Source organism: Leptonychotes weddellii, chromosome 4 (assembly GCF_054177405.1).
Source record: "Leptonychotes weddellii isolate Sample4059 chromosome 4, ASM5417740v2, whole genome shotgun sequence".
In the NCBI taxonomy this organism is placed as follows: Eukaryota; Metazoa; Chordata; class Mammalia; order Carnivora; family Phocidae; genus Leptonychotes; species Leptonychotes weddellii.
Genome location: NC_138372.1, coordinates 121,947,504 through 121,975,066, shown reverse-complemented (window position 1 = coordinate 121,975,066; position 27,563 = coordinate 121,947,504). Strand labels below are relative to the sequence as shown.

The following is a 27,563-nucleotide window of genomic DNA, read 5'->3' as shown; positions in this document are numbered from 1 at the left end:
ATTTTCCTTTTGAATAAACATGAGCTTCACATGAAAATAAAGTGGCACAGATTTAGATTTATCTTTTGAAAATTACCATGGCTGGAGGCATTTTTGGGCTAAATGGGGAAGAAAAAATAACAAAGGTTTATTGGAAATTTGACATGCTCTACCAATTCTTCTAGGAAGCAGTGCACGAGCAATGTTGAATTTATCTATTTAGCTTCTAAGACTCAGCTTATCCATAACTTCTGACTTCTTTTTTCCCTTGTCTTCAATCCCTAAAGCTGTAGAACCTGTCACTGTTTTCCCTGTCTTCCTAATACATTTTGTGTCACCTCGAGTTTAGCCCTTAATCACACTGCGGTCTGCTTACTGATTATTTGTATATTGTATGTATGTTTCTTCTTGTCGGCTCTAAGTTCCTCCAAGGAGAGGCCTGTTCTGTATTTATCTTTGGAGCCTCTGTGACAACACATAGTAAGATATTAGAATTCCAGGAGGAACGTGGCTGGATTACTGGTCACAGCTGTATCTAGCCAAGGAAGCATCTGTCCGGTTTATCTGTTGACTGAATGAACCTACACAAAGTGGGCACTGAGCCTGCATTCTAATGAAAGTTTTGGTTGGAAACTGAAACCCTTTCCCCTGAAAGACATTGCCTTGTGAAAGGGTTAATTAGCGTTTATGACACTTGTGCTGTGTTAGCGTAACTTGGGAAGGAAAGAGCCTCTGAGTCCTGGGCTAGGCTTTAAAGGCACCGAAGGGGTTAAGTGCCACAGACGCCTTCAGCTGGTCTTTAATGTATGTCTTTACACATATGGAAAAAAACCATGATAAGCTGACAGTCTATAAGCAAAATATACCTCAGCTCTGACTGCTACACACAGAACTCTTTCAAACATTTTAATTACACTGACTGAATTAAGTGAGGGTGATATCATTGGCAATGATAGCTAGTATTTTTGAGGGCTTACAAGCGGTCAGGCTTGGTGCTAAGCATTTGACTTGCATTAGACCATTTAAACCCTACACCAACTGTGCGAGGAAGATACGAGAGTTAAATAAGCCTCAGAAAATCTAAGTTACTTGCCTGAGGTCAGGCAGATAGTGGCAGAGCCAGGAAGAAAAGCAAACTAAGTAGAATGAACTTGGATAAATCCAACGGAAAGTGTTGCACTACAGTGAAGTTCATAGTCATGCCAATTCTTTAGGCTTTTTTTTTTTTTTTTTTAGTTCTCTTTATCTGGGGCCTCAGTCATAAGTCACTTTTATCATGGGAACTTGTTAGCTTGTTGACATGCATACTCAAAATATGGGAACTTTATGAAGACTAGAATAAGGGGGAAACAGTGATGGTTGTTGATTTTTTTCTTTTGAGTTTCCTAAGTATAAAGCATTTTCTTGCAAATTACTGTTTGGTCTAACTAAAGCTTAGCATATTATATTATTTGCAAAGAAAAGCTTTAGACATGTTGTCAATGTTGATATGCTGGATGTGGCTTCTAACAACCATCTAGCTCTGTTTCTTAAGAGATATTAATGTGCTGTTGTTAGCATCAAACTCAAACTCTTTTAGGGGCACCTGACTTGCTCAGTTGTTGGACATGTGGCTCTTTCTTTTAAAAAGATTTATTTATTTATTTATTATTTTAGAGAGAGAGAGCACATGGGGGGCAAAGGGCAGAGGGAGAGGGGGAGAGAGAGAGAATCTCAAGCGGACTCCCTGCTGAGTGTGGAGACCGACATGGGGCTGGATCTCACGACCCTGAGATCATGACCTGAGCCAAAATCAAGAGTCTGGCGCTTAACCGACTGAGCCACCCAGGCGCTCCAAATGTGTGACTCTTGATCTCAGTGTTGTGAGTTTGAGCCTGATGTTGGGGTTAGAGTTTACTTAAACGAAACAAAACAAAACAAGAAACCCTCAAACTGTTTTGAGCATAGGCAATCAATAAGACCAAACAGCTAGACACAACAAGTCAGTAGTGAGATCTACAAAATATTGATTTAATTCTATCAGGAGCTGTGAGAGAGAAACAAGTGTATCTAAGCTTTTCCAAATGATGTTAGCAGGAGCATTTCTATTGTAGGCAACTCACCATCATAAGTATAGATGTTGATGTTGCGAGGTTCCGGGTAAAAACAAGAGCAGATCAGTGACAGCATGGACAGCTCCTTCATTTTTTCCTTGTAGGCTAAAATAAAAGACTTGAGATTAGTATCTTTCATTTTCTGAGTTTCCTCTTAATGCTTCTTTTCATCTAAGTAACAGTTACAACCTCTTTCAGAATGAATATTGCCAGGGACATGGCTTCGCAAAATATAAGTGAAAGAGAGATCGAAACAGGACTCTCAAGTGCATATTCCTTATTACAGAGGACATAAATGACACATTATAGCAGGTTAGATAAAAAGTGAGAGAAAGGGAGTGAGAGAAAGAAAGGAAAGTCAGAGGAATTAAGATCCAGCAGGACAGGGAGGAGAGACAGAAAGGACATGGAAGAAGCAAAACCAGACAAAATTAGCAGAGAGATAGGTCCATCCGAGTACATGCGTATGTAAGTCTACTGGACATAAGTATGATTCAGGAGGTGCCCTTTGCTGCTTTGGCCTGAGTGGCCATGGATTCAGTCAGGGACAAGCAGAGAACCATCAGGATATTCTCAAGTGGATGCATCCTCCAAGAATCTATGTTTCTGCTTCCTCTTTATCCCCGAGTGCACTTTCTTGTTGCAACTTCTTTCCACACACCATAAAGCTAGATCTGAGATCTTATAAGGCTCTCGTTTCCTCTGCGGAACCCGGTTTGGGTGTCCACCTTGCCAAGGAAGTGTAGGAGTTCAGTGAGTGATCTCCCTCATCCTTCACTCCCCCTCCCTATTTCATTTTTCCCTGTCTCTGTCAAGAGGCCTCCCGCCAAGGTAACTTGGGAAGGCATCTCATCAGTGCTGGTTGTCACCAGGACAAGAGAGGACCAGATGGAGATAAGGAAGTGAAATCTTCTCACCATTGTTGATTATCAATAAATTAATAAAAATGGAAGAGAAATGATAGGTATACTGTGCACTAACTTGCGTAAAAATATAAACAAATGGCGATGCCCTAACATGTTGAATCTCACGGGTAATGGTTCTCTTTTGGCAGGGGCTTCTGATCATTATGGTAACCCAAGGAAGGGTGAGTACCTTGGGAAGACAGGAATTCCCAGAAGATTAATTTGGGGCATTGTTGACAAATCCATCTTTTGTTGGCTAACAGGAAACAGATTTAACACCCATATGTTTTAGAGCTACAGAATGCTAGATTCAGAGGGTCCTAAAAGATCATTTAGCTAAGAGTCCACCCACCCCACCACCAATTATGCAAATGAAACTGGCACCCAGAGGCTAAAGTCACATGTGGCCTCCAGATAAAAATGCAGTAAATCAATCAATATCAAGATTGCCAAGAGGTCTTTTTCTATTTCTACTTTTAGGATGAGGTTCAGTGTGTCAAGGCTGGACATACTTGCATATCAGTGAACCACATGCAAAGATCAAATATTGCCATATTGTATATGGTTCAAACTAACACATCCAGAGGGTCACTCTAAGAGAATTTTTCTCCCTGTTTAGCTTATTTCCTTTAAAATAAGCAACACAATTTGCCTTTTGCGTAACAGTCCTGCTAACACCTACTTTGAGAGATTTCATTGGATGCCTTTGGAATTTTAGAAGGCTGAAACCATATTTCTTTGTCTTATTTGTTTATTTAGTTAATAAAATTGTGTCACTTGTAAAGGTCTAAGCAGGTCTTTACATGGATGCTTAGTGTGAATCACAGTTTCTGTCAGAGAGAAGCATTTGGTGGTTTAATACATTTAATTCCATGAAGAATAAAACTCAAAACAGCTAGGTTTTGTAGGCGGGTGCCTTTTTTTTTTTTTTTTATAAGAGAAAGCAATATGGTATCCAAAATATTTTGAAAAATTAAGCACATATTAGGAGCACGTTAGAGACACCAACTTTATTAGGGAGGGCCAGCCCGAAAATAAAAATAAAATAAGATTCTCTATCTCATAGAGCAGTAACAGATTAAAATAGCACTGTAGAAGAACATGAATTTCTACTGAAAAGAACACTCCTCAACATCTGTCTTCGGTTTCTTGGAAATGAAATTCAATAATTTTTAGTAAGGCCACTGCTCTATTATACTTGATAGGTTAATGAAGGCAGAAGATGTAAAGGTTGTCAAGGACCAACACTTTAGACCCCTATGTGTAATGTATAACCATGACTGATAAAACGTTTGTTCTTTCCTCTCCTAGGTGGTTTGGGGACAAAACTCAATTGACCTCTGTGGGCGATTACTTAAGAGAATCCTTACATTGTTTTTATTGAGGCCCATGACTCTCCATGGCATGAATATATACCCAGTAGCAGCCATTGCATAGATTCTCACTCATATAGTTGCTCTGAATCCTAGGGAGCTCCTTAAAACCACTTGCAACCAAAGTCCAAGCACATCTTGACTCTTTCCCTACAACAAAGGCACGCTCTCCAGTGAAGAAGGGTTTCCTGTTCACTTGGTACAGCTGCCCAAACTTTCCCCACGTGGCATTGCCTTTCCTAATCCCCTCCTCTCATCTAAATTCTTGCCAAAATTTCAATCCCAATTCAGATCCTCCCTCCTCAGGGTTTCTGTTTCTTAGCGGTGCTGCCCACATTGATCTCCCATTGCCCTTAGTTGGCTGTACTACACAATCTTGATTATATACTGTTATATGTGATTCTATACTGTCTAAGGTCAGTCACTACTGGGTTTTGATGTGTAATCTTTGTTTACAAAACTATAGGCTCTTTGAAGGCAAATGCTACATCTTACTCATCTATGAAAAAATTCACAGCACAGGTCTGGGTGGAAAAGGAGGTTATTGCTTAATAAATCATTGTTGGCTAGCTTGCTCATTGATTTTAAGTCAATCTCTCAATTAACAAGTATTTATGAGCACCACTGATGGGCAGGAGTTTCTGTGAGGCACTATGGAATTACAAAGAAATATAATAGTTATCCTCATTCTCAAGAAGCTTTCAAACCTGGGAAGTGGAGTATATGGATATAAAAATATGGAGTATATGGATAGAAACTCGTGCAAAATAGGGTGTCAAATGGAGGTACAGGTGATTTGTGCTGGAAATTCAGAAGGACCTCAAAGCCTTGATGCTATGGGGAGAGGGGTCAGGAATGGCTTTACAGTAAGGATTGCCAGATTTAGCAAGCAAAATACAAGATGCCTACTTAAGTTTTAATCCAAAAATTGCATGGGACATACTAAAGAATCATTCCTTGCTTTTCTGAAATTCAAGCTTAATTGGGTGACTTGTATTTTATACAGCAACCAGAGCAAATGGACCTGGATGGTAAAGACTGAATAGTGTTAAGGAAAACAAGAAGGGAGAAGGTAGGTTTATTATTGTTGACATGGAAATGGAGTTCTGAAGGAGCTATCTGGAAGGCTTTTATGGGTGGGCAGTGAGTTGAGTTTATGCAAGAAATGATAACTCAACTATAGGGAGCATCATTCACTTCATTTTCATGGACTACACGACAATGAGGTTTTCAGGAGTTGTGCCCTGATAGAAAGACTTCCTGGAGGTCAGTTTTGCTCTAAGATGTTGGGTAAGGTGTTTTGAATTTTTGTTCATGTGAAAAGGTTATGACTTAAGATATTGTGTTTACATTAAGACAACCATAGGTATATATATATTTTTTACCAGAATGTCAGAATATCATGAATTTTCCATATGTTACTTAAAAGAAATTTAAGCTTGAGTGTTCTGTTTTGAGTCCACTCTCAGGAATATTTCCATGGGAAAATATGAGAAGCACAGAGGTGAGAATGAGTGAGTTAGCTAGAAGTCCTGTTTGCTTGCATAGTTCTGATTGAAGCCCATTAATAATATCCTCATTCACTATCAGAATTTGGCCATTACAATTATCTTAGCAAGAGACAGCCTCTGAACATTTTGAAAAGGGAGGTTACCTGATGAAAGGCTCTTCTTAGAAAGATTTATCTAGTAATTTTATTATGCAGGAAGGACCCGTTACAGGAGATACACTTAAGACACAACTGAATGAAGTTCAGCAAGTAATGTGGTATGGCTTAAGAAAATAGTAGGGAATAGCAAAGGGAAAAGAAAGGGAAGATAGATACAAGAGACCTTATGAAAGAAGAATAGATAGTAAACAATAACCGTATTTGGAGTCAAAGGCAGAGGGAAGAGGGCAAGAGATCCTTATAGATGGGTGGTTAAGGAAACTTTCCAGACAAAGTGTCACTAAAGCTGAGTCCAGTAGGATAGGTTGGCCTAGCAGAAAATAGAGTGTGGGTTGAAATATATGGAATTTGGATAAACATTTTTTTTTTAAAGATTTTATTTATTTATTTGACAGAGAGAGACACAGTGAGGGAGGGAACCCAAGCAGGGGGAGTGGGAGAGGGAGAAGCAGGCTTCCCGCCGAGCAGGGAGCCCGATGTGGGGCTCGATCCCAGGACCCTGGGATCTTGACCCGAGCCAAAGGCAGATGCTTAACGACTGAGCCACCCAGGCACCCCAGGATAAACTTTTTTTTAAATCAACAATGAAAAATCCCAAGCTAATGTGAAGGCTATTAGAAATGTGCTAATAAGATTTCACTATTGATATTTCATACTTTGAATTGACAATCCCATTCATTGGTTTTTGGAAGTTGGCATATATTATTTTTTTCATTACACCCCAACACCAAGTAGAGTTCTGTGCATGTTTGTGAGGATGTGGGAAGTAACAGGTAATTCCATATAATCTTTCTCATAGTTGGTTGCATTTGCTATTAACTATTAATGTTTGCAAGTTAGTGTATTTCTCTAGTGAACTCATTTAAAATTCAACCCATATGATGTATAATGATTCTATAGCAATACCCATTTAACCTAATGATCTATGAATGCTAATTATTTTTCCATTCTTCCAAATGGCTACCATGAACTATGAATCATGGTAGCAGTTGCTATTTGGGTTTGGAGCACAAAGAACGTATCAGGCACTGAGTTCAGATATTTGCATGCATTTCTCATTTAATCCTCTCAACAATGCTGGGAGAAAGATATTATAATTAGACTAGATTTACAGATGAAAGAAAAAGATGCAGGGACATGGAGTAGTTTGCCCAATATCCAACAGACCATAAAGTGTGGAGTTCAGTTTGAATATAGATCTGTCTGACTCTATGTGCCTTGTTTGTAATGCCATTCACTTCCTCCAACAATCTGTTCAGATGCATTACACACATCTTCACCATCTACATATTGTTTTTAACAAGAAAGTGATGCATGTTACTACTGCCTTTGAAAATAACGAATCCAAGACTTCTTTCTCTTTCCATTTTTCTTTGGCATTTGTTCTTTAATTAATTACCACATGTGACTTACTGACTACACAACTGTAGGTTAAGTACAGAGATTTACAGAAAGAAAGGTTTTGTTTTGTTTTTTTACTTGTATGTTTTACTTGGATAGTAAATATTGGTGCAGAGATGGCTAGAAAACCCAGGGACAGTTTCTCAAAAGGGACTGTGAGTATATATATTCTTATATGACTGAATATATCCTTATACATTCATATCACAGCTAATGGGGTAAGTGGAGAAAGTGGCAATTATCTAGGTATTTTACGGGAAAAAACCCCTTTGCATCAGTTATTTGGATATTTTAAGAGTGGTATATTTTGTCTGGCAATTACCTGAATTTTCTCATTTTTTTCTTTTTCCTTTGTGTTTGTGTGTGTGTGAATCTGAGCAGTATTTTCTTCTTTGAAGAACGAAGAGCACCAAGGAGAACAGTACAATCGGTACTAGAGATTTAATAGTCAGATTAGATCTTCGATTAGATTAGACTAAAGCAGCAGAGAGGTTAATTGCACTTAGTAAAATATGAAATAGACAAACACATATATAATTATTTTCCTACTCTTCTAAATATGTAGTCTCCACATAGATCAGAATCAGTGAACTTACAGCTCTTTCTTTGGCACCTTCTTTTTCCATGTCATAAATTAAGCTCCTCATCCTTCTTTTAACTTGATTTTGGCCCGTGTGTGTGTGTGTGTGTGTGTGTATGTGTGTATTACGTTTGGTAGTTTGACTGCTTTGGGGTCCTAGAGCCTGAGGTCAGATTATTTTCTAAAAGTCAAATCTATCATCCTATTTAGAAATACTTTTGGGTGCTCTATCACTGTGATTTTCTTCTTGAAAGAGGAAATAGATGAAAAGGATTTTATTTAAAACACTTGTATACTATATTAGCTTGAATTTGGACCTTAAAAATGGTTGATGAATATAGTTGATGAATATGTAATTGAAGATTCAACATTTACATGAAAAATAAATCTCACATTTTTGAAGATCTATTTTAACATCCCAGAAGATCACTGATATGAGGTAATGTTCTAGATATTTCTGCTACGATGATGTAATGTTAATTGGCTTAGTACAAAAATGGATTCAGTCTACATTCATTCTACCCAGCTCTCCCCCACCAAAATTATGGTTTCCTAAGATATAATGACCAGGGAGGGTTTGAAAGACTGATGTTTGAATAGATGAAACAGCATACTTTTCCTGCAGGAATAGATATCAAATCAAATTAAGGGACATTTAAGAAGGTCAAAGCTATACAACCCATCACTGGGTTGTACAGAAACATATGAGGCTCTTAAATTTCAATTTGATTGATTCTTGGCAAAGCAACTGTGACAAGGAAAAGAAATTGGATGACTTGAATCAGTCCTTGTGATAAAAACTGTTATAAGAGCAGTAAATTGTACCAATCTGAGACCTCACCTTACCCTTGCTTCCAGTTAAAGCTCCTGCCGAGTTTAATGAGAATCCCACTATATCATGCAGGGTTTTGTCCTTTTTTTCTTTCCCTCTAATGAAAGACATTCTTACAGTCCTACATGAAGATTAAACTACACTGGTTTACAGGAGTAATGAAAGCACTTTATTCTGTTTATATTTCAAGACTTCATTGCCCACCTAATTTTGAGTATTAAAGGATATCTTTTCTTAGGCCCTCAACACTACCAGGTAGTATGAATAAAATGATAACCTAAAATGATAGCTAGATGGTTGGGACTTAAGTGAGAGAGCGCCATCTCAGACACTCAGGAGAGTCTGTTCATCTGGCTGAGTAGAGTTCTCACACAGGAATGACTCTTCCGTTCCCTGTAGCCTCCTGAGCTAGAAGCAACTGTCATCTGAGGCTGCCATGATGTTCTCTGAATTATGTCTGCAAAATGGCTTCCTCTGGCATCTAAGTAATTTAAATCACTCGCTGTTACTTTTTTTTTCCTTCCCATTACTTTTTAATTTTTGGGGGGTGAAGACTGGAAAAATACTTTCCATTCATTCTTAATTCAGCCAAAACTCACACTTCCTATCCAGACTAATTAGTGCATTTGTGGGCTCAATTTCTAGAATCAAAAATATTTTGGTTATCAATGATAATGATCCCGGTTTCCTTTCTCACTTTGTTGTAGTGTGTGGCTTTTCTCCAGAAAATAAGACCTGGTTTCTACTTCATATGAATTTTAGAATTAAGTTTGTGTCTTGTGTCTTTGCATTGCATAAAATGGTATGAAACTACAAATACAGTAAATTACCTACTATGTTCTCAGTGAAAGCAAGAACTTTCAGAAATGGAAAATGCAAGACTTTTATCACAAGCGCAAAATAAAAAAAAAACCTGTCATATAAGATTCGGATGACTTTATCTTAGTTAATGGGCCAGTTGACTTTTTCCCTGAATGGACAGTGATTTAGATACTAAGGATATAGAAAATGAATCCAGAGAAAATCCTATCTGTCAATTACAAGATGGGGCTGGCTGTCTTCATATAATGGAACACACTAATTTATAGAAAACACTGTGAAGAAACAGTAGGATTAAGCAGAGACCCCACAGCAATTTGTGTGACAAGCCCTAGACGTTAATCTTGATTGAATTCCTCTATCAGTCTGAAAACTCACTAAAAGTTGAAAGCATATTTCTTGAAGAGTTTCTATGTAAACTTCTACTTCCTTGGAATGGTGTGAAGTTTCTATGCATTCAAAAAGCTCCATATTTTTTTTTTAAAAGATTTTATTTATTCATTTGACAGAGAGAGAGAGAGACAGCGAGAGAGGGAACACAAGCAGGGGGAGTGGGAGAGGGAGAAGCAGGCTTCCCGCGGAGCAGGGAGCCCGATGTGGGGCTTGATCCCAGGACCCTGGGATCATGACCTGAGCCGAAGGCAGACGCTTAACGACTAAGCCACCCAGGTGCCCTCAAAAAGCTCCATATTATTGTTTTAGTTCTGAGTGTGTTCTACAAAATACATGCTACTTAGTTACTAGCATCAATCGTGAATAAAAGTATTTTACCTTGGTGTTACTGCCAAATATTTCTTAAAGTTCTACCGGATAGAATCTTTATCTGGTTAGTATACAAACTGCACTCATACTGGTCTCCCTAAATGTTTTCTTAGGAAATAAATGGTACATAAATAATTAATAGAAAATAACTATTTCAGACAATGGCCACAAAAACCTCATAGAAGGGCAAGCATTTTGCTTGCTTCCAAAAACCTAATGAGAATTCCAGGATCTCATTTAATGAAACTTTGTAAAATGCACAGTATGTAACATTTACTTAATAGCACCCTAAAAAGTCAGATTTTTAAATCACATTCAGTAGAATTTTATTTCAGCCTTCCATTCAAAAACCACACATTACATGCTTCTGTAATTGGTATAGTGAATGAAAACTGAATAATCAGTTAGTTTTTCCCTCTGACTGAAAATAAATCGTGACTTTGCTAGTCACACTTAACGTGCCAGTCACCCTATGTTATGGAGAATAGAGTGAACAAATACATCTTTTAAAAAATAGGAAATATAAATATTGTTAAGGTTTAGAACTACCTGATATTTAAAAAAATTACTGTAGTAATGTTATTCTTGAGTAGCTCTGGGAGGATGAGGAAGTAACAGAGCCTTGGAGGTGAGCATGAAGCACCTTAATGTTACCGTGTCTGCAGTGGGATCTTCAGCGTCCATTCTTGTTCTTGAGGCATGAAAGAAACCCTTCAGGTTAATCCAGCTAAAGGACAGAAATTGCTTTTTTGTTATGGAAATTAAATGCTACTTCCTCCAGATCTGCCAGGTAAAAACTCATTTTCTGAAATAGGATTCATCAGATCATACACTGGAACTTGAATTAGTATAGTTTTCTGCAGGGAACGTAAAGCAACATACAAAGCGAGTATGTAACACTCTTGAAAGCTCTGCATTCTAGTCAGCTGGTGTCATCGCTTACAAATATAAAAGACAACTTAGTCTAAGGCAACTGGACTCACTAGCCACAGCATTTTAGACTTGGAAGGAACACTTGAAATCATCTATTATTCTTATTTTATAGATGAAGAAATCAGATTAATAACCTTTATTGCTTTGAAGGCTCCCTTAGGGGGTGATCGATGGTGGGGTGATGCTGGTGGCAGGGACAGAATGGAAAACAGAAGTGGGAAAGGGGCGTCCTAAATGAAAGTGATGGTAGGCTTTTAATAAATCAATGTCTTTCTTCAATATCAAAATCTTAAAAAAAAAAAAGTAGGTATGGAGTGAGAGTCAAGAGCCCAGATGTTGGAGCCAGATTGAGTTCAACTTTTCTTTTTTTTTTTTTAAGATTTTATTTATTTATTTGACAGAGAAAGAGAGAGTTCACAAGCAGGGGGAGAGGCAGAGGGAGAAGGAGAAGCAGGCCTCCCGCAGAGCAGGGAGCCCGATGCGGAGCTCAATCCCAGGACCCGGGGATCATGACCTGAGCTGAAGGCAGAGGCTTAACGACTGAGCCACCTAGACACCCCGAGTTCAACTTTTCTCTCCACTAAATGTACTAGCTTCGTTTTATGCTACAGACTGGTATTTCTGCATACTTGAAGTTGTTTGCTTCTCTCACTTAGCACTTACCCCCTAGCTGTAGCTGTGTGGATAGTTTCAAATGGCACTAGTTAATGGCACAACTATGATTGTGTGGTTCCCTGGAAAAATTAAAGAAAGCCCTACCACCTTTATTCTTCACAACAGCAGGTAATCAACTCTCTCTATTCAAGGAGAAGAAGGAGCCAAGGGAATGTTTCCTCTACATTTATATGCAATGTTGTTTTCTTTTTCCCCCTAATGGAAAGAATATGAATAGGAGCTGAAGACTTATGCTCTCGCTCAGGATTTTTTCAACTTTAAACAATTTATTAAACCTGAACAGGAGTTTATTTATCCACAAAATTGTTGTAAGGATTGAATTAGGTGTGTGCTGGGAAACTGAAATGCTGTACTGATATAAGAAATTGTTAGTGAAGGTTCTTCTTCTATCAATTGATCTATATTCTTGAGTGACCTTTTGAAGTTTTACCGGGCTTCGCTATAGTGAAATGTTGTGGAACATTGTTTTGTACAATTCTGCCAGCTTCTCTTAGTTCATCCTTACCTCATCGAGTCAACGAACACAGTCAGAGCTCCTACGATGTCCAAGAGAGACACAGTGGTTAACCAGGTGAACTTTGGGATTTGACTGATTTGTCTTAAATCCTGTGTGTGACTTTTCCTCTCTCCCTTTCTCACCTGTGAAAACGGGGATGATAATACTCCTCGCAAATGTTTGGCATAGTCACAGATCCCCGCAGAGTTAAGTACTCACTACACGTTAGCCTATAGTAGTAGGGTTATTGCCAGCCACAGAGGTGCTAGAGGGGAGACAAAGTAAGTGGAACGTGGTTCTATCTAAAAGCCCTCAGCATGGTTGGATCAAAGACAGAGAAATGTCTGTAGCAAAACAGGAAGTAAGAACAGCGCATGATGAGGAAGCTGGAGTGCAGGGAAGTGAGCACTAGATTTGAAACCTAGCTCTGCCCCGAACATTTGTGCCCCAGAGCAAGTCATTTAACTTCCCTTGGCTTCCGCTTTCCTTTCCTGTCAGGTGGGGATAATGAAACCTGTTTGGGGGTTGCCATAAAAATTAAGTGGGGAAAAAGAGCCTAGGGAGGACATGAGACATGTAGATGGCTCATGTGTAGTAGGGAAGCAATAAATGACCAGGAAGATGTTAGCAAAAGGTGCTATTTGATGATATATGGCCAATTCCCACATTTACTGGGAGACAGTAAATCTGCTATAAGAGTTCATAGGAAGGAAAGATCAAGGAAAGCTTGACTTGGGGAAGCTACTACTTATTTGCTTCATGGAGAGCAAATCCTTTCTCAGAAGCAATTCTTAGCTGACGACCCTACGTATTCCCCAGTCACTTCTAAAATTTAGCAGAAGTGATAAAACGTGTAGTTTTCTGGACAGAAAAACTTCAGGGCTATTTGTTATTTGTCAGGAGTGACGGTTTCCCCTTGCAATTAATTTAGATGCATAAGCTTTCTTTCCACCAGGCAAGCAGGACACAGAGTCCTGTGTTCTCTGCAGGTTACATTTTTCCGCATTTCTTCTCTTGGGTACATTGTAACATAGCTCCTCGCAATTTGTAACCAATACAGACTGCAACTGTGAACACTCTTTTAAGATTTCATTTTAAGAAAAATTTCAGTGAGCGAAATCCAATTCTTTCAAAGCTACTTAATTTAATTTCTTCCATGTTAGCCCTGAACTTAGAAAAAAATTTTCATCCTAAATACTGAGTTTCATTTTCTTTTCTTTTTTCTACTCCTAGACTTTTTTCTTTTTTTAAGCCAAGTTTTTGGTTGATAGAGAGATGCAGTTCTTTTCTCTTTACTTTGTGTTTGGCTAGGTATTTCAGAACCCTGCTAGATTTTCTTAAATGAGGAAATGTCTACATTTTCTTTAAAGCTGAACTTTCCTACCAGGTGCAATGTATTATGAACTTGTGAGGATTTACATTGTTTTAATGCTTTCATATAAAGTTGCTCCTTTGTCATTATTCTATGTTTATGAGAAAGTAGGAGTCTATCATTACCTGTATTTTATGGCCTTCAAATGAAAAAATATTGAGTATTTTTATATGGAGATTGCTATAATCAACAGTATCTAATTTGAAGAAGGCCTGTACAACCCTTGTAAATGTAAGCATGTATTAATGTCTGCAGTTATGTCATAAATATAATTCCTAGTTTATGTACCATACATTTATATGAAATTTTGGAGGCAAAATATTTAAAATGCTCTTTTCTATTGGTAGTCAATTATCCTCCCTTCAGCTGTTGTAAAGTCAGATGCCAGATGAATGCTAATTTGATTTCTCAGGATATCTTTATTATTCTAATGATTACATTCTGCTAACATCTTCCAGATTTATATTGACTGGTACCTGAAACACTATTGATTGAAAAGGTGTTACTGTCATGAATGACTGAGGAATAATATGAAACTCTACGTATCCATAGTCTTTTCCCACCACAGTCATCTAAGGAATATTACATTCGTACTGTTTGGCCCTAGTGTCTTTGTTGTGCTCCATCTACTAACGGATGGAGAGGAAGAAGGCTAAATTGATCCAGATAAGCAGGTACCTGGAGTTATCTCTGAAAGAAAAGATCTAACTGGAGGAAGGGTGTTGGAAATGGAAGGACAGCAGGAGAGTGCCAGGTAGGGAAGAGTCTGAGGAAGCAAGGGGGAGGGATTTCACAATAGCCAAGTGCTGTGGAGATCCCATGAAACTGATGGGTTAATAAGATTGTAAGGAGAAGGGTGCCTGGGTGGCTCAGTTGGTTAAAAGTCTGCCTTTGGCTCAGGTCATGATCCCGGGGTCCTGGGATCGACTCCTGCATCAGGCCCCTTGGTCTGCGGGGAGCCTGCTTCTCCCTCTCCTCCCCACTTGTACTCTCTCACTATCTCTGTCTCTCTCTCTCAAATAAATAAATAAAATCTAAAAAAAAAAAGATTGTAAGGAGAAGAGACTGTGTGTGGTGTGTGTGTGTGTGTGTGCGCGCTACATGATATAATCCCCCCTTTCCTGCTTTCTTGTTTTTCTTTAAGAGGGAGAGGGAGGCAGAGGGAGAGGGAGAGAGAGAGAATCCCAACAGGCTCCATGCCCAATGCGTGAGAACCTGCCAAGGGGCTTGGGCAGATCTCACAACCCTGAGATCATGACCTGAGCAGAAATAAAAAGTCAGAGACTTAACCCAGTGAGCCACCCAGGTGCCTTCCTTCCTGCTCTTTAAGAGAACTTAGTGTAGACTTTCACATCTTAATGTTTCTTATTATTTCTACTGAATGTGACATTTTATGTAGATGAGCCTTACTGGGCAGACAAGAACGGTCAATTTTATTGGAGATTTTTTTTTTTAAAGATTTTATTTATTTATTTATTTGAGAGAGAGAGAGAGAAACAGCATGAGAGGGGATAGGGTCAGAGGGAGAAGCAGGCTCCCCGCCGAGCCGGGAGCCCCATGTGGGACTCGATCCCAGGACTCCGGGATCATGACCCGAGCCGAAGGCAGTCGCTTAACCAACTGAGCCACCCAGGTGCCCCAATTTTATTGGAGTTTTATATATATTTGAAGTAGGATGAGATACAAAATATTTGACGGTGAAAAACAAAATGAGAAATAAATGCAAGAAAAGTGTACTTTTAATTTTGGCATTGCCCAGGGTGGATTTGTCTTGGAGATACACTATATTGGTAGCTGCATCATAAATATAATATCAGCTCTCCCTCTATCACAAAGAATTGAATAGTGATCATTTCTTAAATTCCAAGTAATTTCTAGCAGATTTATTACTACATGTGGAAATTCCCAAATCACAAGAATTTAGATGTTTATTTTATTTTTTTAAAGATTTTATTTATTTATTTGACAGAGAGAGACATAGCGAGAGCAGGAACACAAGCAGGGGGAGCGGGAGAGGGAGAAGCAGGCTTCCCGCCGAGCAGGGAGCCTGATGCGGGGCTCGATCCCGGGACCCTGAGGATCACGACCTGAGCCGAAGGCAGACGCTTAATGACTGAGCCACCCAGGCGCCCCTAGATATTTATTGTAAATGATTACTTCTATTTAGTGTTTTCATCATCTATTTAGGGGGTCTTGGAAGGAGATTAATTTTTTTATTACAAAGTGCTTAACATTCAACAGTTTAATTAAGCCTCATAACAACCACATTCGGTGGCATTTAGGTGGCATTATTTTCCCCATTTCATGTTTGAGAAAATTGTGGTATAGAAATGATAATTTGCTCAAGGATTATCTGATAGTGAGTAGTGGGGCAGGCTTCCAAACTATGTCCATCTAATATGCAACCTACATCTAATCTGCCAGAGAGCTCTCTTTCATGTAATAGGAATGTTCCTGACCTGAGCTTTTTTTGGGGGGGTGGGGAATTTATAGTACTGTTTTTAATTTTCATAACATTTTTGCATTCTTTTGAGCTCCATGACGAGTTGCTTTTTTTTCTATTATACAAAGCGCTCCCCTTTTGTTTTTAACTTTTGGAAGCAGCTTTAAGCCAACATTTGGGCTTGGGTTGCTTTGTCTAAGGTGGGCTTGTACGGTTGCTCGATGGGGCAGACTCAGGGGGTAGAGAACGTCAAGGTGGTGCTGGTAAGGGGCAAACATGGAATCAGCAGAACAATTTGTACTGAATTTTACCTTTTCCTTTTCAACCCTCTCATATTTTGTATTTCTATTTGCAGGGGCACCCCTGCCTTGCTCAGCAATTCTCTTAGCTTGATGGCTACCATCTTGGGCCACTATTCCCCACCCTTCCCTTAAAGAAGGTTGGGTTGGGGAAAAAAATGAGTGGGGACTGACTGCAAGAGATTAAACTTTGGATGAGTAAGTGCTTCTTCTCAGTCGGCATTTATTTAAGAATTTTAAAGAAGAATCTTGGGTGGGACCTAAGCACAAGTCCTTCAAAATATCAGATACTGTTGCCCAAGCAATTCACTCAACATTTTATTTCAATTTATTATTTAGGAAGTGTTTTTCAAAAAAAAAAAAACAAAAACCAAAAACCCCAAATGACTCAGTTTCTGTGCTCCTTGTTCCCTCGTTATTCATTCACTAAATGTGCATCAGTACATGGGTAAAATATCCAGGCATTCTATCTAATGACACATAATGTAAGGGGTTCCATTTATATAGTATTTGACAGATACTAATCATTTTCACATTTGTTTCCTTGGTTCTGAAAAGGACCCTCTGAAACAGACAAGGCAATATCTCGCCACTTTACAGATGTTACAACAGAGGCACTGAGAGAAAAAGGGACCTGACCAAGGTTGGCTAGCTGAGAGAGTCAAGACTAGGGCTCAGAGCTTCAGGATTCTGCTCCTGGGCTCTTCCAGCAATGCAGCACTGGTGGCATATGGAGAGGGGCGGAGCTGTTAGGGCTTAAGTCCTCTATTCTCTTGAGTCCAGAATTGCAGAGCTGGTCAAAGGAGGGAAATCACACTAGAGGGCCATGCTGCTCCCCACAATGTGCCAGGGACCCCAACGGTCACCAGCATTAGGTTTGATCCAAGTGTGGTTCTGGACCAGCAGCGTCAGCATCCCCTAGAAGCTTGTTAGAAATGCAAATTAATGAGACCCACCTCAGAGCCACAGAATGTGAATCAGAACCTCTGGGGGTGGGAGCTGAGTGCTACGGATGCTCAGTAAAGTTTGAGAAACGTTTTAACTAAGGGATTCCCTGGCTAGATTGGTTGATAGAGGAGACTAGTTAGATATTTCAAGTTTGTATCCTCTGGGTGGATTGTAGTACTTCCTAACTGATATTCTTTGTGTAGCATTATGTACTGTCTTGTAATACTGTAGGGTAGTACAATAAAGTTTTTAAAATGGTGGAGACTTCCAGTTATGGTTATAAGCTACTACGATTGGCATTCAACTTTTTTATATGTACAGAATCTTGTCTTCTACAAAAGACTAAATTCCCCCAAGCAAGAGAATCCTGTTTATTTATATTCTCATGATACTTAGCTTCAGAAGAGAATTGGTGCTTGTATCTATTTGGTAAGTCTTGTCATTAACTACTAATGACTTTGGACTAAAGGCAAATATGTTTCGTGTACGACCTCCCTCATGTGTGCATATTTGCTTATAGGACTTTCAGGAGTAAATGCTAAATTTTATTAGTTTTATTTTTTATTACATATATATTTTAGACCATTATATTCATATAGAGTTTATATCTAATACATATTATATATATATGTATATATACGTCTTTATTAGACACATATTCTGGCCCTGGCCCTGAAGCTTACCACATATGAACTTGACTGGGTAAATTCTTTGAGCCTAAATTGACTCATTTTAAACAGAGCAACATGTATACTATGCCCATTTCATAGGGACTATGTGAAGATTAAAAAGGCTAGAGGAAGTGAATATTTTCTAAGAACTACAAGGTCCAGTATAGATAGATCATGCTATCTAAATTTCTTTTGAAATTTTCAATCTTCTATGTTTGTCTGCTCTCTTTTTAATATAAAAGGAAAAGGTAAGTCTGAAGTAGAATGAAAAACTTTTAAAATGACGGGAGTTTTGGATCATGTAATCTGTGCATCAAAAGACTAGAATTGACTCTGGTAATTTTTCATGTGTTTGAATGGTGATAATGAGAAGGATGAGAAGGATGCTAACTGGCGCTTCTCAGATAAAGCTGTAAGACTTAAATTACAACAACAGATATTAGTGTTGGCAATAACAAAGAACTTTGCAGTCATAAGGACAATATGTTCCGGAGCAAGGTTCCAAGGGAGCCTACGATAACTCTTGTGTCAGCTCAACTGAGGCTCCCTTCCCATGGGAGTCTGGAAGTGATAACAAGGAACATCTTGATGAGATTTCCTGGTGTCCGTTTTGCAATAGTCAGTTTATTGTAGGTTGAGCTTTGTCACGAGTTAAGCTTCTGTCTACTAGGATACCGGAACTGAAAGATTATCATTAGGGTCACTTTGAGTGGTGTTATTGAATGGAAATCAAACTGGAGCTATGGTGCACAGGGGTGGGGTGGAGGAGTGGGGGTGGGGTGAGGGGGTGGGTGTTGAAAAAAATCTTCCAAAAGAGGGAATAGAGTGCTAACAAAAACTTAAAGCTTAAAATGCTCTTTCATACAAGTATTGGTGGAACTAGGTTTAGATAGAGTTCATCCTTTTCTTTTTATCCTGATATAAAGACCTGCAACTTGAAAGGTGGAAAGATTGATACTCTGATGATCTATTGTTACACTAGTTACTTGTTCTGTGGATGGTGTACAAACTCTGACATCAAAAGTACAATTATTCCAAAAGAGTAACTGCTAAATAAGCACTCATACAGGCATTGCTTTATGATTTTGCTTAAAAAAAAAAAAAATCAGTCCCAGGCAATGTTATTTTTAATGTACTATACAAAAACTGTTAATTATCTATTTCTGGTCAAATTTTTTGAATTTTGTAATTTTTCCAAGTATTAAATATTTTAAACTGGAGGTCAACAAAATTACAAATGAGAAAAATCTTAAAATTTTTGTTACGGTTTTGTATAATGTATAGCTGCTTCTTTTAAGTACAATTCCTAGAGAAGCTATATTTCCAGATGACTAGCAAAATGACTGCCGAAATGCATTAATTAACCTTTATATTCACATAAAAGTGTTTTGTGAGAACAAATGTACACAAAATGTTATCTTTAATCATGGCTAATAAAAATGGGTTGTATAAACACAGGTTTTACTACTGCAAATGTCTCCTTGACAAATGACAGGACCTGATTCCTTTATTAAAAGATAATTAAAAATGTTTCACAAGGGATTCAGAGCCTTCCTCCTGTCTGCTTGCTTTTGCGGTAATAAGGGGAAGAGTCTTGAAGTAATACCGAACGATTATACTAAATGTGGATGCCTGGGTAGTATATCTCTTTTAGTTCTAGATTTATTTCATAAAACAAAATATTAAAGTTAAATATCTAGTGTCTATGGAAGGAGGTAAGGGTCCCTTTTAAAATGTGATAACCATGATGACATTGATTAGATTGATTAAGTCAAGATTTTTTTTTTTTTTCTTTCCAGAACTGGTCATCATGGTGTGTCCACATCAGAAGTCCCTGCTACTCTCTTAGCTGAGCCTTCAGACAGCCATGTGCGCCATACATTACAACCCCCAAGGTCTCATAGCTCTTGTTCCCCCAAAAGCCTAAATCAAGGCAATTATTTTAATAAGCCCCAGGTTAGCAATTAAAAGTAGTCATCAGTTTGAAGGTATCTCCTTTTTTTTTTTTTAAAGATTTTATTTATTTATTTGAGAGAGAGAGACTGAGAGAGAGAGAGCATGAAAGGGGGGAGGGTCGGAGGGAGAAGCAGACTCCCCGCCGAGCAGGGAGCCCGATGCGGGACTCGATCCAGACACTCCAGGATCATGACCTGAGCCGAAGGCAGTCGCTTAACCAAGTGAGCCACCCAGGCGCCCATGAAGGTATCTCCTTTTTAAAGTGAGGCTGTGCTAAGAAAGGATAAGACCATCTCAGCCTTGTTAGACAAAATGGCGGTCTCACAGGTTTGACTGCCATGGTGGGAACACCTCTGACATGGAGCATTTATAAGAGTAGCCGGTACTGGTTAAAGGGACAGATTCTGGAACCAGATGGCCTGGACTCAAGTTCCATATCCAACTGTGTGATCTTAGGTAAAAGTCACTTCACCCTTCTGTGCCTCTGTTTCCTCATCTGTAAAAGTACTTACTTTTTAGGATTATTGGATGATTAATGTAACTAATAATGTGTAAAGTGCTTAGTGCCTAGCATGTTATATACGCTATATAAGGATTAAATCAATCAGTAAAAATCATTTCTTATAGATACTCTAAAATTTATGTCTATGCTGGAAAAATGAATCTTGAAAGAGAACAGTGGCAGAGGAAAACCATTGATTGACAATAACAACAAAGGAATGGATAACCTTGAGGCTTAATTTAACCTTACATTGCATAATAATATATCCTACAACTCTACAGCCAGTTTTATTTGGGACTATGATTTTAGTGCCCTATCTGGGATATGCATTTCTAATTTGAGATTATTTTATGTATAGTATAATTTTGTAGGATAGCATTTCCAGAAATGTGGTAATTCACCCCACTGCATGAGAGCACTGACATATGGTATTTTTGGTGCTATTCTTTGAAGACCAGTTTTTGTTTTTTTTTCCTTTAGGTTGACTTTCTTAAAAAGTTAGTATGGAATAATGGAGGTCCTTTATTGGCTTAAGTAAGGAGAAAACACATACATAATCTGTTTTCAATTATGCAGTCATACTCAATAAATTATCAATAATTTTCTCATGTGGAAGAAATTCTCTGTTAGAATAATTTGGTAAGTAACAAGTATGGGCTATGTTGAAAGGCAATTTTAGTGCTGTTCAATCTGTTTTAGTTTCTGCAGTATGTGGAGTATCTGTAGCGAATTATCTATATGGCAAATGGGATTAACTATATGGCACATGAAATTAGGCAAATTTTAGATTATCCCATGACTAAAAGGTTGTGAGTTGAACTCTTTGTTCTGCACATTGTTTTGTAAATAACAGTAAGCTAGCAATATTGATTTATCATCTTTCTCGACTGTACCACAAGCCATATTCATTTTTCTAACATACACACACACACACACACACACACACACAGCCAAATTCTCATTTTCCACATTTCTCCTGAAGGTCTTCTGCTGAGTCCTACAATATGAATATATTTTTAAAAATCCAATTAAGATAAGAGTGATGGCAGAGAACAAATAACTCCCAGAGGAATAAAATCCCTAAGAGTACGAAGGGGGAAGTGAAATATTTTGTAAAGATTGCCATGCATTTGAAAATATTAAGACCTAATACCAAAGCTTATTATGGGAGGAACACGTCTATCACAATTCTCTATTTCTAAAACTGACATGTTCCGTGGTTAGAATCAGCATCATCTGGGAGTTTGTTAGGAATGCAGAATGTCCGGCCTCAACCAGACCTACTGTATCAGAATTTGCATTTTAATGTAAATCACAGAAAATTCATATGCACATTAAAGTTTGAGGAGCACAGTAATATGAAACTATTAAATATTTTACAGATGGATTATAGTTATGCGAAACATAAGAGAAAAAAAATCTCTGCCAATGCAAACATAGAAAAAATCTACTTTTGATGATCCTAAAAATTAGTTTATGCTTGTTTTTGGTACCACCTCCTCAGTATCACTTTGTATCTACGTTTTAACTGCTAGCCTGCAAGCTCCCTGAAGGTGGACACTGACATTCGGGTATGTCCCCAACATCTTCAGCACATTTTAAATAAATGAATAAGTAAACTATGTTTTTGTTTAATTTATTCCTTTATTTAAACATTAAAACATTCTGTTCCTAAATAATTTTGCTATTACTACTGGCCATTTTCTACCATTCATGCACTAAAAACTCCCCAAAGTAACATAAATAATATTATAATAGCTATGTAATAAAACTAGAAAGTAAAATCGTAAGAGAATGACTAACCAGGGTTAACACCCATTTCCACTCATTTTATCAGTCTCCTTGAAAAAGTGCACAAACCCTTTTCATCCAGTAGGGTAAAGTATGGCATTAATTTATTGAATAAGCAATTGAATGTTGCAGATTAAAAACATTTTTTTTTATTAAATAGTATTTGAAACTGGGTTAAAAAAAAAAAATCAATCACCTATTTCTTTAGAGAACTAGATTGCCCTCTAGTGGGGTGAAAGCTAATGTGGACTCTAAGGTTTTCCAATTGAGAGAACCAGGAAAGAGAACCAGCCTCAGTTCTGGAAACATCTGGGTCATCAGCTAATTTGGTATTTTCTTCTTATGTGGCAAATTTCTTGCATTTTTCATATAAGGTCACAGATCCTGTGACAACAGTATAGTGTGTGTTTCTCCAAGAAACAAATAGGAAATTGGTGTGAGCTGGAATGAGGTTTCAGCAGCTTGGGAGTGGCCACACCCAGAGCAGGTAGCCACGTGCTCAGGGCCAGTGTCATCCATCCTTGTGAGCAAAGAGCTCCTGAGGTGGAATGCGGCATATAGTCAGTCCTGTTCAGTTGGAGTAAAAAACAGTGGTGACTGATAAATCAGGAATTTTCCTTAAGATGGTCTGGATTCATTAATAACAAAAATGCTCAATTAAATATGTGATTGATTCATCTCCCATTTCATTTTTAACTGTACAGATTTAACTTGAAATTCTGGATGAAAGCAACTACTAGATATTCACAGAATTAAGTAACTATTTTGATCCTACATTGTAGGGTGGAAAACTATTTTATTGCGTGAATCAGCTCCATGCACTCTGAAAGGACTGACGGGCACTCAGGAATGTGGCAAAATGTAGCCTCTTGCAGCCTTTTCATCACAGAGAACAAGCTTGGCCCAAATGGCCGAATGCTTATTCCACAATCTATCCATTAATAATTTAAAAAATCCCCAAAGTAAGTAAATGTGTTTTTAGTGCAACAAATAAAATCCTGCTAAAAATGTTAATGACTAAGAGCAGAGGCAATTTTCTCACAATAAAAATAATCCCCTCCCCCTTAGGATAGAATAATTTACTACAAATTTGTAGGTCACTTCACAAAACCATTGCGAATTGTGACTGAAAAAAAATTCCAGACTTTATTGTTAAAAACCATTCAATCTTATTATTTTAAAATATACTTTCAGAGAATTTTAACATGTAGATAAACACCACCAGGTTTACTAATTTATACCATCATGTATAAATGTATTTGGGCTACATTGGGTCACATAGTGCTTATTGCAGGCTCAGCTTACTCAGCTGGTATTAACCATATATATAATTAATTGATAAGCTACTGCTATTTCTCTTTCAGTTTGATCTTGCAATCCTGACCAAATTTTTCATTTTTCCACTTCAGGTTATTGATATATCCATTTAGAAGGTGCCCACTTCATTAGAATAGATAATGGGGAATACTATATGCACCTAGTACAATCATGCTGAATAATTGTTTAATGAATCAGGAAAAAGCACCCGCCCTGGTGATTAATTGATTATGCTTTGCAACTGAAACGATTTCAAAATCCATTATTTTAGTATTGTAGAGGTTGTACTTCTCTTCATGATTTGCAAATACAGCTTACTCATGGCAGAAAGGACCCTTGCATTTGTCATGTTTTGGGTGGGATTTTTATTAATGGGATGGTGGCTACCATTTCACGATCCAGGTTTCTGTGCAGGATTGAGACTGTATCAAGAATCAGCAATTGCAAGAACAGTTTCAAAAAAAAAAAAAAAAGAAAAGAAACAGTTAAAAATTTGTGCATAACCTATATATATTGATTGATAGGTATGACCTTATGGAATACACAGTGAAGATCATAACATCTCAATTATATATGCATAATTTTACCCATTGCAGTCACAAACAATTATCTGCGGAGAATTTTCCAGCAATTTTTGGCACACAAACCCTACCCTTAGGAAGCACCTGCACATAATATCCGACCCACAAGAACGTATGTAATCCAGACAGGAATTGAAAATACATTCGCTTTATAATGTAAAATGAACAACAGGACAAAAAATTCTTTTTTTAAGGGGTGGGGGAGAAGGAAGGGAAGAGTAGAAGGAAGAAAAGTGAGTGCAACAAGGGTTAATAATCCTTAACCAAATTCAATCATTCAAACCTTTTAAACAAATAAGGCCATTGAATCATGAAGTAATAATAATAATAATGATCTGAAATAATACTGATAATGATGAGTTTGTGGCCGCCCTTCTGCAGCAGAAACCTCTCGATGGGGGTGCAGAACGCAGAGCGAGACCGCCCCAACCCTCATTCTGAGAACCTTTCTGGACTTGCGGGTGAATCGCGAACTGTGAAAAGCGGGGTAGCTCAGGACACTGCGCAGAAACCCGTCTCCCGGGCTGCACCCGTGGGGGCGAGCGCCCAGCTCGGGGGAAGGGAGCACAGGGCGCGGCGCTGGGCTCTGCAGGGCTGGCAGCGCTCCACGCGCCGGCTCGCCAAGTGCGCCCCCACCCGGCCAGCGGCTAACTGGTCCCGGCCGCCGCTGGGAGGGGTGGGGCCGAGCCGCGCCTTGCTAGATTAGCGAGGGTCCCTTCTGGAGAGACTATCCAAAGGGTCTACTCCCGGGAAATGATAGAGAACCCGGCTTGGGCCGAGGGCTTCAGCGGGGGGAAAGTAGCCTGAACTCCGCGGGCTGTGGGAGAGCAAGGAAAGAAAAACCCTCCCCGCACCACTGGGAAGGGGTCACCTCTGCGGTCTCGCCGCCGGCTGGGGTGGGGCCGCGCCTTTGTATGGCCGGGCGGGGCTCGAGCCAGCTTTTCTGCAGAGACACCCTCTTGGCTGGGAGGGGCTCAGCGCCAGCTCTCAGACCAACACCGGGTGTCTGCGCCAAGCGAGGGGGTGTCTGGGCTGTTCTGGACTGCAGGGCTGAAAAAAAAGGGGCTCTAGGACTGCAGACCGTTCAACCGCCCCTCCCCAAGTCCGTTTCTTCCCCACGCCTCGGAGGCCGAGGTCTTCCCAGCACCGCGGAAAGGGTGGGGCAGGGCGGAGCTGTGCAGAGCGAGCCCTGTCCATCGCTTTTTCCCTTCTCCGCATCCCGCACCGGGTCCCGGGGGAGGTGGTGTTTCCAGCAGTCACCAGACCTCGGGCCCCTCCCTGCCTGTCCACCCCGGGGGCCACCGAGAGCTGGAACCGTGGGGCACTTAGAGGCGCACAACCAGCTGGGGATCTCTGTGTCTCAACTGTTTCCCTGATATATAGGTTCAGCCTATGAAAATTGCCATTATTTGGCCCTGTTTGACCTAGAAGACGGGTATTTCACGTGGCTCAATTTAAGAAGTTGGCCTCTTTTGTATCTGTATTATTATATCTACACTTATCTAGGTTCCCAAAGCTTTTACCCAAAACGATCAATGAGCTCAAAGAAGCCTTTATCCGCGTCAATGTCTAGTCACCCTATGCAATGTGATTTTGAAAAAGAAAAAGGCTAATCCACTTTTTTCCTTCTCTCCGTAAAACAGAACAATGAGGCCAGGGTGGGGAAGGCAGGGGCTATGGTCAGGTCTCATTCGGAAGCCGAGTCGGAGTCAGGAGCGACAAGCGCGGGGCGTGGCGCTGCTGTCCCCCCCTGGCCCCAGGGCTGGGCTCCTGGGTGTCGCGCTGCGCTCCCCACTCGGCCCTCTTTCGGCTGAAGCTGCTGCACCCCGCAAGGGGGAGGAGTGAGGGCGCCGGCGCGGCTTCACACAGGGTGGGGCCGTCCGCATTGTGCGCCCAGCGCTGCAGGTGCCTCCCCCTGGGACCGCTCGTCCTCACACAAAGAAACCCCACCCCAGCGCCTGCGAAACCGCTGTCCCTCCACCCCTCCCCACCGCGCGCTTCCCCGCCCCTGCAGCTGCCCACCCGCGCCCTCCATGCCCTCCCCGACTTCCTTTCTCCTTCCCCTCCCTTTCCCTAAAACAAAGGAGCGTAGCACCCCATCCCCCGCCCTAACCTCCCCGCACCGCGCCCCAGGACTAGCGGTTTTTCCGACGAGACAATACCATAAAATTTGCCCCGTTCTCCACCCGCCACCACCCCACCCGCTGTCTCCACCCATCTTTCAAACAACCTAGAAGGGACCGATTTGACTTCGCATTTTTCTTTTTCCTTTCCGCCACCTCCCTCTCCTCTTCCCCATTTTCTTTTTTTTTAACTAGAGAAGAAATAAAGGATGTTACAAAGCACTTTCCAAAATGTCCCTTAACCCCATTTAAGGCAAACAGTAAAGGTAGCTCCCTCCCCCAACAATTGAGCCCTAATTTTAAACATGGAAACTGAATAAATTCTCTTCCCATGGGAGGGCAACTTACCTGCTTCTACCTTTCAAAAGAAAATTTTAGTTTTAGATTTCCAGGGACCTACTCTTTGCCCTTCCCAAACCCCCAGAACTGCCTTCGTCCTTCCCGGTTTCTGTTTTATCATTACGTCTTTTTCTTTATAAAATATTTCCGAATGCCTTCAAAGCTCTAAGACAGAAGGTGAGAGGTGGGCTCCAGGTCGAGCCGAGGGAGAAGGAGGCGCGATGCCTTACCCATTGCTGTTTTAGCCATTGTAGGGATGTGCAGATGCTGAGCGGTGGCGAAGGCGAAGGGTCCAGCTACAGCAGCGGAGAGAGCGAGAGAGAAGACTGAATAAGGCACTGAGTCTGCAGAGTGGGACCGTGCGAGAGAAAGAGCAAGAGGCAGGAGCCCATGAATAATTATCACTCAGAAGCTCAAGCAGATTGGCTCCCAAGGTCCCCTGACATGACTCCCGCAGAGTCAGAATCTCCAAGCATTAAATATTGATCGGCCAATGGTGCTGGAGTACAAAGTACCAGAATGCAGTTTGAAATGGAAATCAGTCCTTCCCTGGCAGCTCCCCCCCGTTTTGGGGGCCTGATAGTACAGTCCAAGTAGAGTGGAGCCTTAGCCCAGAAGCCTCCTAAGAGCTAAGAACTGGACTGTGTCTACCTGGGAGCCAGGATTGACTTTGTTCACACATGTTTTATTGCACAAATAGACAT

The 27,563-nt window shown here is 39.9% G+C and overlaps 1 protein-coding gene across 1 annotated transcript in view; it reads right to left on the bottom strand.

Annotated features, from left to right (window-relative positions):
• STMN2 (stathmin 2) overlaps positions 1-27,355 on the bottom strand; it is a 49,820-nt gene extending 22,465 nt beyond the window's left edge. The window contains exons 1-2 of the mRNA XM_081816181.1: positions 27,090-27,355; positions 2,082-2,177 (exon numbers count right to left, since the gene is read on the bottom strand). Of these exons, the coding sequence (XP_081672307.1) occupies positions 2,082-2,177; positions 27,090-27,108 (115 nt within the window). The 5' untranslated portion in view covers positions 27,109-27,355. The remainder of the gene's footprint in view (positions 1-2,081; positions 2,178-27,089) is intronic.
• Between the last annotated feature and the right edge of the window lie 208 nt (positions 27,356-27,563).